At 33.7% G+C, this 14,056-nt stretch overlaps 1 protein-coding gene across 2 annotated transcripts in view; it reads left to right on the forward strand.

Moving 5' to 3' along the window:
- Positions 1–14,056, forward strand: part of CEP152 (centrosomal protein 152) — an 85,670-nt gene that overhangs the window by 35,808 nt on the left and 35,806 nt on the right. For both annotated transcript variants that reach the window (XM_063091771.1, XM_063091772.1), the window contains exon 12: positions 10,447–10,648. In XM_063091771.1, coding sequence (XP_062947841.1) covers positions 10,447–10,648 — 202 coding nt within the window. The remainder of the gene's footprint in view (positions 1–10,446; positions 10,649–14,056) is intronic.

Below are 14,056 nucleotides of genomic sequence, written 5' to 3' on the forward strand. Positions count from 1 at the left end.
TTCCACCTCAGCTACTCCGCGCCAACCGCTGCAGCCACCGCCATCTTGAAACTTGCCCGAGGTTCTGTTTTTAATCACAGCATATCAATGGCACATACTATCAACTATTTATTTCTTTAAAAAAAAAACTTTAAAAGTAAGTTTCTCTTCCGTTATGGAAAACTTAGAAAATACAAATGAAGAAAATAGAAGAAAATAAAAATCATCCATAATCTTTCCTCACTTCCCATGAAGACAACCACCAGTAACATTTTGGTATATAACGTTCACATTATTTGTTTTGTATGTTTCTAAAAGATAAAATAATGTTGAATATAACGTCTTTTAACTTAGTACATTCTGAAATCTTTTAATGTCAGTAAATATTATTATATATAATTTTTAATCAATATGTAGATGAATGAACCATATTTTAGTTAGTAATGTACTGGTGTTTAAAATTTTTATTATAAGTAATGTGATATCATTATTACAAGCATCTCTGATGTTTATTCATGTCCTTATTCATGTCTTTGATTATTTCCTTAAGATGTAGAATACTTTTCTTGCTACAGGGTATGCATATTATTGAGGATTTTGATACGTTTGCCAAACAACCCTTAAATTTACGTTATTATCCACATCATGTGGCAGTACCTGTTTCTCTGTACCCTAGCCAGTGCTGAGAGTTATCACTTTTCCTGTTTAAAATTTTATGTAGTTAGATCACTCTTTTTCTTTATGGTTTCTTAATATTTAAAAAAGGTGTTATTTTTCTAGTACTTTTTATAGTTTCATTTTACTATTTATTTATTTAATTTATTATTTATTTTTTAAATATTTTATTTTATTTTATTTTGTCAATATACAATGTGGTTGGTTATTGTGGCCAATTACTGAAACCTCCCTTCCCCTTCCCTCTCCCCCCCACCAACAATGTCCTTTCTCTATGCTTGTCGTATCAACTTCAAGAAGTTGTGGTTGTTATGTCTTCTCCCCCTCCCCCCATTTTTTTTGTTTATTTATTTATTTATTTATTTTTAGCTCCCACAAATAAGTGAGAACACGTGATATTTCTCTTTCTGTGCCTGACTTGTTTCACTTAATATAATTCTCTCAAGGTCCATCCATGTTGTTGCAAATGGCAGTATTTCCTTCTTTTTTATAGCTGAGTAGTATTCCATTGTGTAGATATACCACATTTTCCATATCCACTCATCTGATGATGGACATTTGGGCTGGTTCCAACTCTTAGCTATTGTAAAGAGTGCTGCGATGAATATTGGGGACCAGGTATACCTTCAACTTGATGATTTCCATTCCTTATTTTACTTTTTAAAACTTTAAAATTGTGAAGTATAACGTAAAGAAACAAAGTGTACAGGTTAATGAATTATTTTAAAGTGAATACTCATGGGACCACCACCCAGGGCAAGAAATTAACATGCCAGCAGTAGCCCATATTCCTCTTTCCAGTCATAACCTTGAAGGTAACTACTGTCTTAACTGTTATGGTAATCATTTTGTGGTTTTTCCTTATCCTTTTAACAGCCAATTATTCATACCTAAACACTACAGATTATTAGATTTGCCTTCATATTAAAGGAACTCATACATTAGGTGTTCTTTTTTTTTATTAGCTTTATTGAGATATATTTCACATACTATCAAAGTATCCCATTTAAAATGTACAGTCAGTGGTTTTTATATATTCACAGAGCTGTGCAACCATCACCACAACCAAATTTTAAAACATTTTAACAGCTCTCAAAAGAAACCCCACCTATTACCAATCATTTCCCACTACCTCTTTCTGCCCCCACAGCCCCAGGCAACCACTAATCTACTTTCTGTCTCTATGGATTTGCCTACTGTGTACATTTTACATAAATAGAATTATATAATATGTGGTCTTGAGTGGCTGGCTTCTTTCACTTAGCATAATGTTTTCAAGATTCATCCATGTTGTAGCATGTATCAGTACTTCATTTCATTTTATAGCCAAATAATATTCCATTGAACAGATATACCACATTTTGTTTATCCATTCATCATATGCTGGACATTTATTTGGGTAGTTTCTATTTTTTGGCTATCATGAAGAATGCTGCTATGAACGTTTGTGCACAAATTTTTGTGTGGATATATATTTTCATTTCTCATGGATATCTATATAAGAGTGGGATTTCTGGGTAATGTAGTAACTACGTTTATCATTTTGATGAACCATGAAAATGTTTTCTAAAGTGTCTTCACCATTTTACATTCCTACCAGCAATGTATGAGAGTTCCAATTTCTCCCTATTCTTGCCAGCACTTGTTATTTTCCATTAAAAAAAAATTACACCCCTTCTTGTGGGTAAGAAATGCTATCTCATTGTGGTTTTGGTTTGACAGCTAATGGTATTGAACATCTTTTCATGTGTTTTTTTGCCATTTATATATCTGATTTGAAGGAATGTCTGTTTACATCTTTTGCTCATTTTAAAATTGGTTTGTCTTTTTGTTTAGTTTTAAGAGTTCTTTACCTATTATGAATACAAGTCCCTTGTCAGATTTATGATTTGCAAATATTTTCTCTTATGGGTTGTCTTTTTACTTTTTTGATAGCATCCTTTGAAGCATAAAAGTCTTTAATTTTATGAAGTCCAATTTATCTATTTTTTTTCTTGATTGCTTTTGCTTTTGGTATCTCATCTAAGAAATCGTTCTCTAATCCAAGGTCCTAAAGATTTATACCTGTGTTTTCTTGTAAGAGTTTTATCTCTCACATTAGGATTGGGATGCATTTTGAGTTAATTTCTGTATATGGTGCAAGATAGGGGTCTAACTTCACTCTTTTGCATGCAGATATTCTATTATCCCAGTACCATTTGTTGAAAAGGCTAAGTCCTCGTAAATTGTTTTGGCACCCTTGTTGAAAATCAATTGACGGTAAATGGGAGGGTTTATTTCTGGGCTCTCAATTCTGTTCCATTGAGTTATAACTCTGTCCTATGCCAGTACCACACTGTCTTGACTGCAGTGTTTTTGTAGTAAATTTTGAAACTGGGAAGTGATTCCTCCAACTTTGTTCTTCTTTTTCAAGGTTATTTTGGCTATTCTGGATCTCTTGCACATTAGGATCAGTTTGTTAATTTTTGCTAAGAAACCAGCTGGGATTTTGATAGGTGTAGCATTGAGTCTAGATCAATTTGGGAGTATTGCCAGCTTAGCAATACTGTCTTCTGATCCCTGAACATGGGATATTTTTTCCATTTATTTAGGTCTTCTTTAATTTCTTCCATCAATGTTTTATAGTTTTCGATAAACAAGCCCTGTACCACTTTTGTTAAATTTATTCCTAAATGTCTTATTCTCTCTGCTATTCTTTTTGCTGGACTGTTTTCTTAATTTTGTTTTTGGGTGGTTTGTTACCAGTGTATAGAAATGCAATTGATTTTTGCATATTGATTTTGTATACTATTACATTGCTGAACTCATTTATTAGCTCAAATAGTTTATAGTGGATTTCTTAGGATTTTTTATATTCAATTTTATGTTTCCTGAAAAAAGAGATAGTTTTACTTCTTTCTTTCCAATCTGGATGCCTTTTATCTTGTTTTATTGACTAATTGCTCTGGGTAGAATCTGGCTACTACTACTGTTGAATTGAAGTGGCAAGAATAGAAATCCTTGTGTGGCTTCTTATCTTAGGGGAACACATTCAGTCATTCTCCATTAAGCATAATGTTAGCTGTGGGTTGTTCATAGATACAGGTGTTCTTTAGACTGTCCTTCTTCAGTCAACATTTTGTTTGTGAGCCTCATGTTGTAGCATGTAGCTGCAGTTCATTCATTTTTATATATAAATGTGTGTGTATTTTTATTTTTATTTTTTTGCATGAATATTCCACAGTTTATTTTCTGTTCAACTGTTCATAGCTTCTTATGTTGCTTCCTGGTACAATGTGCATACATTTCAGTTGGGTGTATACTTAGAAGTGGAATTGCTTATGGTATGTGGGTTTCAGCTTTAACAGATAATGCCAAACTGTTTTCCAAAGTGGTTGTGCCAATTTACATCCCCACCAGAAGTTTATGAAAGTTTTAGGTGCTCTGTCTCCTTGCTGATGCTTGATATTGTCAGCTTAATTTCAGCCATTTAATGTGTAGTTATATCTTATTGTGATTTTAATTTGTATTTCCTGTATTATTAATTAGGCTGAACTCCTTTAAAAAAAATTATGTCTATTACATTTATTGGCTGCTATAGTGTGGGGTGTGTTTGTGTATGAGAAGTACCTATTTGTGTCTCTTCTCAGTTTTTGTTCTTTTTTTATTGAAACATTGATATTTGTGGGGTATAGAGTTGAAGATCATTACATGTATACAAAGTATGATGATCAAATCGGGGTAATTGTCTTCTCAGTTTTTAAATGATTTTTTGTGTGAGCATGTGTTTTGTTGATTTGTAGGAGGGTTTTTTTCCTCCTTTTTTAATGTATGTTCAGGATGTGAGCTCTTTGGTCGTTAATATTTTCTCTCACTCTGTGGCTTGCTATTTTACCCTCTTAATGTGTCTTTTAATGAATGGAAGTGTATTACTTTAATTTAGCCAAATTTATCAGTCTTCATGGTTGGTGCTTTTTATGTTCCATTTAAGAGACCTTTCCTTCAGGGTCATGAAGCCATTCTTCGATGCTATCTTCTAAAAGCTTTATTGCTTTGCCTTATATTTTAGTTTTACCATATTGCTGGAATTGCTGTTGTTAGGGTTTTCCTGATTTTTCTTGCCTGTTTATGATTCCAAATGGACTTTATAATTAACTTGTCCTGCTCCAGGAAAAAAATCTTGATAATATTTTTATTAGGATCACATTAAATATATATATTAACCTAGGGACAAATGACATCTTTATGATTTTGCCTTTTGTTATCCAGGAATGTAGCAAGTCTTTACATTTGCTTCAACTACTTTGTGTCTTTAAAGAGTGTTTTGGAGCTTTTCACATTTAAGCTTTGCATAATTCTTGTTAATTGAGGCTTAGATATTTAATTTTGCGACAGCGAATGGGGTATTCTTTTCTGTTTCTTCTAACAGCATGTTGTTTGTATGTATAATTTCTGTATTTTGTATTGTAACCTGTTGCCTGCCTAATCCTCTTATTGTTTGTAGTAGTTCTTCTGTTACTGGGGTTTTCTAGGTATATCATGTGCTAGTGGAGATCATTTACCTATACCTTTCCACTTCTGCTCTAACTTGCTTTCTCTTTTTAGTTATATTAGAGGAGCTATATTTAGATACCAATGGTATACATGCTCTTTTCCAAAGTGATTGTACCATTTTGGATTCCCAGCAGCAATGTATGCTAGTTCTAGTTGTTCCATATCATTGCTGAAACTTGGTATTTTCAATCTTGTTAAATTTAGCACTTCTAGTTTGTGTGTGTGTGGTGATATCTTATTGTGGTTTTAATTTATTTCAGGTGTGTTTTCCTTTACTTCATAAAGCATAGATATAATAGCTGCTTTAAACTTTTTAAATGTTCTTTGTGATAGTTCCAGTCTTTGGATTATTTATTGATTGTCTTTACTCTTAAGAATTGGTCATATTTTTCTGGTTAGTTGTTATATCAAGTAATTTTAGATTGTGTTCTAGACATTGTGAATTTTATGTGGTAAAGAAATTTGTATGCGTATTTAAAATTTCAGTTCAGTTCTCCAAGCCTTTGCTGTATTGGTTTGGATCTGACCTGTGTATACACCCCTCAGGGGTTAGTCATTGTAAAACTTTTGTGTGTGGCTCAAATTTCAGTTAAGTTTTCCAAATCTTTGCTATGCTGGTCTGAGGGTCTGTTCTGTGTATGCATGGTTCAAGACTTAGACTGAGGCTTGAGTGAGTTTATATGCAGAATTCAGGATTCCTTTCTCTGGTTCTTTCTTCTCCATGAGTCTTCTGTACTCTTTTTATCACTTGTTTTCAGTAATTGGACATTGATATGACTTATGGTGGCTTTTTAAAAAAGTTTTATTCAAACTATTTTAACATTTACTTGTACATATTTGTGGGATATGGTATGTTGTTTCAATACATGCATATACTGTGCAATGATCACTTAGGGTAGATAGCATAGTTTTGTGTCCCATTAGTCCATTACTCCCTGCCCCTGGCCTCTGGTAACCATTATTCTACTCTCTACTTTTATGAAGATCACTTTTTTTTTTTTTTAGTTTCTACATATGAATGATATCATGCAGTATTTGTTTTTTCATGCCTGACTTACTTCACTTAACATGATAGTTTCCAGTCCATCTATGTTGCTGCAAATGAATAGATATCTTTTTTTTTTTTTTTAACAGCTGAATAGTACTCCATTGTGTGTATATACCACAGTTTTTTTTATCCATTTATTCGTTGATGGACATTTAGGTTGATGCCATCTCTTGACTCTTGTGAGTAGTGCTGTGATGAACACGGATGTGCACATGTCTTTGGCTATATATCCAGTAGTGGCATAGCTGGGTCGTGAGGTAGATCTATTCTTAGTTCTCTGAGGAAACTCCATGCATTTTCCACAGTGGCTATACCAATTTACACTCCCACCAGCAACATAAGAGAGTTCTTTTTTCTCCACATCCTCACCTGCACTTGCTATTTTTTCTCTTGTTGATAATAGCCGTTCTAACTGGAATGAGATGATATCTCTTTGTGGTTTTAATTTTTTCATGTTTTTCTCTTTGATATTCATTGAACTTCTAGGTTTTATGGGGTTTTAGTTTTCATCAAATCAGGAAAATTTTGGTCATTATTTTTTCAAAAAATTTTTTTGTTCCCCTTGTCTCTCCTTGTCTGGGACTTCAATTACACATAAGTTAGAAAACTTTATATGCTCTGTGTATTTCTGTTCTAATCTTCTTTCTCTCTGTGATTAATTTGGTAGAGATTTTTGCTATGTTTTATTTTTTATTATTTATTATAAGCATATCATTGTTACAAACTGTGATTTTTCTTTATGCCTTTTGCCCAGCCTACTCTCTCCAACTTCCTCCCCATCTGCCTCCCCACCATTTCCAATATCCTTATTTTTTTTTTGCTGTGTCTTTATGCTCACTGATCTTTTCTTCTACATTGGTAAATATGCTGTTAATCACATCCAGTATATTTTTCATTTAGATATTGTAATTTTATGTCTCTATAAGTCCACTTTGGGTCTTTTTATATTTTCCATTTCTCTCCTCATCATATTCATATTTTCTTTAACCTTCTAGAACATATGAAATATATTTGATTAATTCTATTGACTATATCATTGCTGTGTCAGTTTCTATTGATTTTTCTCCTGGTTGTGGTTCACGGGCTTTTTTCCCTCATGCTTCTTTGCATGCCTGGTAAATTTTGAATGAATGCTAGACATTTTGAATTTTTTTGTTCTAAATGCTGAATTTTATTTTATTTTATTTTATTTTATTTTTGTTTTTATTCTTTTTGCTTTTGCTTTTCTATTTTTTAAACATATTTTTATTTTATTTTAACTTCTCAATATACATTGTAGTTGATTTTCTTGTCCCTTTACCTGTTTCTCTTCCCCCCCTCCCTTTTTCCCCTCCCCCACCTACTACATCACATCTGTTCACTTGTCTTAACAAGTTCAAGGAATTGTTGTGATTGTTGTGTCTTCTCCCCCGCCCTTTATTGGTTTGTATATTTATTTATTTATTTATTTTTAGCTCCCACAAATAAGTGAGAACATGTGGTATTTCTCTTTCTGTGCCTGACCTGTTTCACTTAATATAATTTCTTTTAAGCCCATCCATGTTGTTGTGAATGGTAGTATTTCATTCTTTTTTATAGCAGAGTAGTATTCCATTGTGTAGATATACCACAGTTTCCTTATCCACTTATCTGAGGATGGACATATGGGCTGGTTCCAACCTTGCCTATTGTAAATAGTGCTGCAATAATGGGAGTAGAGGTATCCCTTCAGCATGATGATTTCTATTCCTGTGGGTATATTCCCAGCAGTGGAATAGCTGCATCATATGGTAGATCTATCTGAAATTGTTTGAAGAATCTCCATACCATTTTCCATAAAGGCTGCACCATTTTGCAGCCCCATTAACAGCGTATGAGAGTTCCTTTTCTCTGCAACCTTGCCAGCATTTATTCTCAGCCATGGGATTTAGGATATTAGCCATCCTAACTGGAGTGAGATGGTACCTCAAAGTGGTTTTGATTTGCATTTCCCAAATGCTGAGTGATACTGAGCATTTTTTCATGTGTCTGTTGGCCATTCATATATCTTCCTTTGAGAAATGCCTATTCAGCTCCTTTGCCCATTTTTTAATCGGGTTATTTGGTTTTTTGCTGTAAATTTGTTTGAGTTCCTTTTATATTCTGGATATTAATCCTTTGTCAGATGTATATTTTGCAAATATTTTCTCCCACTCTGTTGATTGTCTTTTCACTCTCTTGATTGTTTCCTTTGCTGCGCAGAAACTTTTTAGTTGGATATAATTTAATTTGTTTAGTTTTCCTTTGGTTGCCTGTGCTTTTGGGGCTATATTCATGAAGTCTGTACTCTCTCCTACTTCCTGGAGTGTTTCTGCTATGTTTTCTTTAAGGAATTTTATTGTTTCAGGATGTATATTTAATTCTTTAATCCATTTTGGTTGATTTTGGTATATAGTGGGAGGTACTGGTCTAGTTTAATTCTCCTACATGTGAATATCCAGTTTTCCCAGCATCATTTGCTGAAGAGGCAGTCTCTTCTCCAGTGTGTAGACTTGGTGCCTTTGTCAAAGATCAGATGGCTGTAGGTGTATGGGTTGATTTCTTAGTTCTCTATTCTATTCCATTGATCTGTGTGTCTGTCTGTGTGCCGGTACCATGCTGTTTTAGTTATTATAGTTTTGTAGTATAGTTTAAAGTCTGGTAGTGTTATGCCTCCTGTTTTATTTTTTGCTCAGGATTGTTTTGGCTATGTGTGGTCTTTTGTTATTCCATATAAATGTCTGGATAATTTTTTCCATTTCTGAGAAAAAGGTTATTAGAATTTTGGTATTGTAATTTTATGTCTCTATAAGTCCACATTGGCTCTTTTTATATTTTCCATTTCTTTCCTCATCATGTTTGTATTTTCTTTAACCTTCTAGAACATATGAAATATATTTGATTGATTCTATTATCTGTAGCATTGTTGGGTCAGTTTCTATTGATTTTTCTCCTGGTTATGGTTCATGTTTATTTTTTTTTCTTCCTCCTGCTTCTTTGCGTGCCTGGTGAATTTTGAATGAATGCTAGACATTTTGAATTTTTTGTTCTAAATGCCGAATTTTATTGTATTTTTAAAAATACTGCTGGACTTTGTCTATCACACACTTAAGTTTCTTGAAATCCATTTAATTCTTTCTAGTGTTTTTTTGTAGGCTTTGTTAGATCAGGTTTAGAGCAGCCTTTATTCTGGGGCTAATTTGGCTCCAGTATTAAGACAATATTTGATGCCCTGTGAATTAGGAGTCTTTCCACAATGGCTCATTTGAACACAGCATATTCCCAGCTCTATTCTTTTCCTATGTTTTTTTCCCCCTGGCCTTAAATACACATATCTCCAGAGCTCTTTTCCTGTGCAGCTCCTTTTTCCTCAGTATTCTCCCTTCCCCCTCAAATTTTATCCACTTTGGCCTCCCCAAACTCTGAACTCTTTCTCTTCAACTCAGTGAGATTATTGGGCTCTGTTTGGGTTTCCCCTCACTGTGCTATAGCTTGGAGATTCTCCAGGCAGAAAGCTGTGGCAATCATAGGGGCTTATCTTGCTCGTTTTCCTTCTCAGGAATCACTGTCCTGTGCTGCCTGTTGCCTAATGACTGAAAATGACTGCTTCATCCATTTTTTTTTTCCAGTTTTCCAAGGAGGAAAATAAACCTATTTCTTGTCAGTCCCTCTTGGCAAGAAGCAAAAAATTTCATCCCAACCTTTAAATTTATTGAAACTAAATTTGGATTTAAATTAGCGTGACTTTTATGTTTGTGTTTTTCCATTTGGTCAGATATCTACCCAGACTTGTGTCTTAGTAAGTTAAAAGGGAGAATGGAAATTGTTGGTTAGGTTGTCTAGTGTTTAGTATTCTTTTCCTCCTTTATATTCATGTTGTTTCTCTTGGAGTCATGAAGGACACGTATATACAGCATGCAAGCTACTAAAAACACAAACGGAAGCCATGTCAAAGTTAACATCTAAACTTCTACAGCAGCGCAGCAGGACTAAGCTGGAGAATGGTCTTCTCAAGAATAAACTTATTTCTGTATATGGGGACATGGCAAGGGTGATATCCTTGTGTATGACAAAGTTTAAAATTGTTTCAAAATACTGCTGTGTTATTGTACAGGTAACAAAACATGGTCACCACTATAGTTACTGCATTTAAGGAATAACCATACTTGATTCATTACTTGATTTAGCCTTAAAAATCACAATTTCTTCATTAGCAGTGTGCAGCAAGAAGACCCGAATGAAGAGCTTTTGAAAGATGAGGTCATTCTGAAGTTGAAAGCAGAAGTGCAGCGTTTGCTGGGTAGCAACTCAGCAAAGCGTCATCTGGTATTTCAGTTACAAAATGAGCTTAAAGGCTGTCATAAAAAAATTGAAGATCTCCAAGTGAAGAAGGATGAAAACAGCATTGAAATTGAGGTTTGTAGAGCCTGTAGACTTAAAAAGACATTTAAAAAAGGCTTAATAAAGAAAACTTTTACACTTCTTACATTTAAATCAAACCTCTGGCTTTCAGGAGTTCATTTGACTTTTTAAAGAAGTTTAAAGAAGGAAATTCCATTTAAAGAAATATGCTTTCTGTTTACTCTTAGCACCTAGTAAATGAGAAGCCAATTAGGTAACATTCCTTTACCACAAACAGAAGGAAGCATTCTATATAACAAGATATCCACATTTCTTCAAGATTGGCTTGTACCAACAGTGCTCTAGAATCTAGTTAAAATAAATCCTGCACAATGAAATCCTCTAGCATTTTGTCTCTGAGATTTCTCTGGCCCATGTTCTTATAAAAAAAGTAATTCTATATCAGGATATTAATTATATAGTGGTGTGGTACAGATGGGAAAGGCACAGAATCGGGTTATGTCAGTCATTGGAATCCGCGTCTATATTCTTCAGTCAGTCTCCTTTCTTTATAATAATGAAAATGAAACTGAAGGAGTATGTGACCCTTTTGAGGTTACAGAGTCAATCTTAGGCAAATTAAAACTAAAACACATGACTAACAACTAGGTTGAGGATATTGCCACAAGATCTTACTATCACAGAAATCTTTAGGGCTGCCCTCCTATAACAGCTGCCTTTTTACCCTTCCGTATTTAACAAATTTTCACCCATCTGTACTCCCAATAGAAAATAATATGTAAAAGACCTAATAACTGAAAAAGAAAGAAAAGGGGGAAAAGGGATATAGGTAGTATACTTCCTTTCCTTTTGCATGGAAATAATTTTTTATTTCCTACTTTAGTGCTGTTTTATCTCCTGATCCTTTAAACTAGGAGTTGTGTTCATTAAAACAGTCCTATTAAAGCAAAGTATGTAAGATATTCTACAGTGCTAATTATTATGGAATTTTAATTGTGACTAATATATTTTGCAGAAGTAATAGTGTGTTTTTACTGTCAAAATCCTGCCTAGCCTGGTTCCCTTGTCTGAGTAACCATACATTTGATAAGTCCAACATAGATTTTAATGTTAACAACAAACGAGAAAGAGCAACACACTCCCACCCCGCAGTACATTTAACATCTTTAAATCAAGCTATTTTAATTGTTGCCATGTGCTTTTTTTAAAAGGACAGGAATGAAAGCTTGTGTCTCAAGTTGTGTTAGGAGATTAGAGTTGATTAGCTTAAGCATTTTGGTGAGAGTAGCCTAAAATGTAGACTAGGAACCCAATTTTGAGTCTGCACCTTAGCTCAGGTATCTTGGTGTTTTCTTTGTTCTATATTGAAGTTACTAATGGCATTTGCTAAAAGATACATTTTTCTCATATGTGGCAGTTGATAGTGGCTGTGCCTTGTGTTGTTTTTTTAGCTTTTCCCTTTGCCTCCATAGTCTAGTTGAGTAATAGATCAAAGGGAGCTACCTCATCTTCAAATACTCTTTTTGTCCAGCTACTCTTTTGCCCTAGTAATTTCTGAGTAGTCTACATCTAAACTCTGATTTTTCTGAAGTGTTACTTCAGCCCTTCCTGTTTATGTCTGTTCTGCTTTACCTTACTATATAAGGATTTCCTGGGAATACTGTCTTGATAATTCCCTGCATATTTGCCCAGTAAATATTTGTTGAATTAATACACATATTGATTCACATCCTAGATGGGGGAAAGGGAGAGGAAGTAGTAACTTAACCAACAGTTTTTTTTTTTTTTAAACACTCAAGGTCATAGTCATTTAATTAGCCTGTGAACACTTTCAAACTTTGCCTTTGCTTCTTATTTCCCTCATCTTTTCTGATGGAGTGTCCTATTTGGTCTGTAAAGTTCAAAAGCATGGTTGGGAGGTATGTGGAGGAAGAGCAAATCATTCTTTTTTTTTTTTTTTTTTTAATTACTCTGAGGTCTTGTGCGACTCAAGGATAAAAGAAACAATGGCCATTCTTTGAAGGAGCTTAGCATCTAAAACATTGCTATCAAATAGAAATATAATTTCTATTAATTTAAAATTACTAAACTAAAATTTTAATTTAAAATTTAGCTTTAATTAAAAATTTTCTAGTAGTCTCATTAAAGTAGAAGTAATAGTGAAATTAATTTTAATAATATATTTTATTTAACCCAGTATATGCAAAGTATTATCAACTCAATATGTAATTAATATAAAAATAAATAGTGAGATGGATTACATTTTTTGTGTGTGCTAAGTCTTTGAAATCTGGCATGTATTTTATACTTGCAGCACATTTCAGTTTAGCCACATTTCAAGTGCTGAAGGACCATAAGTGGCTAATGAGCTACCATATTTAGCAGTATAGATCTATAAGGAAATGGGCATCTATAATTTTGTGTAACATGAATGATACTATTTTGAACAAAGTACTTTGAGAAGAGATAACTAACTAGGTTTGGCAGTGAGGGTAGAATGGTAAGGTGGCCTTAGTGAAGTCTTTAAGGAAGGAACATTTGATCTTTGTTCTGAAGGACAAATCCAGGAGAGAAGGTGGGGAAGGACGTTGCAGCTTGAGCAGAAGTTCATATATAAAAGGATGAAGAAAATAAGCTGGTGTGTCTAGAGAGAAGGGCATGTGAATAAAAATCTATGTTATACAACCTAAACCTTTCTGAAATCTTTATGGAGGCTGAAACAATTTAGATGTCTCAGTGTCTACTTTTACAATGAATTATAGCTGTCATCACATCCTGAGGTTAGTGAAATGACATTGAACTTCTCTGCTTGCTACAGGGAAATTTACTAAGAGAGAGAGCACATCAGATTAAACTTCCCTGGATATCTTTTTATTTTTGGCAGCTGTCCAGTACAGGGATCTGAACCCTTGACCTTGGTGTTATAACACTGGGTATATTTTTAAAAAGAACTAGGCCATCAAAATTTTCCCCTGTGTATTTCTAAGCATACTTTTTAAGTACAGAGGCCAGCAAACATATTTACTATGTAGTTTATTTGGCATGTTTCTTTTATGAATGCTTTAAAGATACTGATATATTTATTGCTTTATACATACTTTGTAGTACATTTTATATTCATTTATATCCATTTTATATGGAACAATTTAAAATTATTTCAGAGAGTTAGAGTTTTTTGCTTTCATGTTATATGACTGTTCGTAGCAGTAGTTTATTTAAAGCTGAATTCTTGCTCAAGAACCCTATCAACTATTATAAAATTGTTTATGTATAAAACCAGAATATGCTGCTTCATGCCATTTCCAGGATAATATGTGATGAAAATTAGGAGAGTGCCTGTACATAGCACTATGCACTATGCGGGAGTTGATCAAATATCATGCCATTCATTCTGATTGACCAAATGGGTCATTATGGTAGAATGTGGTAAAGGCCTTAGGAAAACCAGACAGGCTTACTAGC

Source organism: Cynocephalus volans, chromosome 3, assembly GCF_027409185.1.
Source record: "Cynocephalus volans isolate mCynVol1 chromosome 3, mCynVol1.pri, whole genome shotgun sequence".
Lineage (NCBI taxonomy): Eukaryota > Metazoa > Chordata > Mammalia > Dermoptera > Cynocephalidae > Cynocephalus > Cynocephalus volans.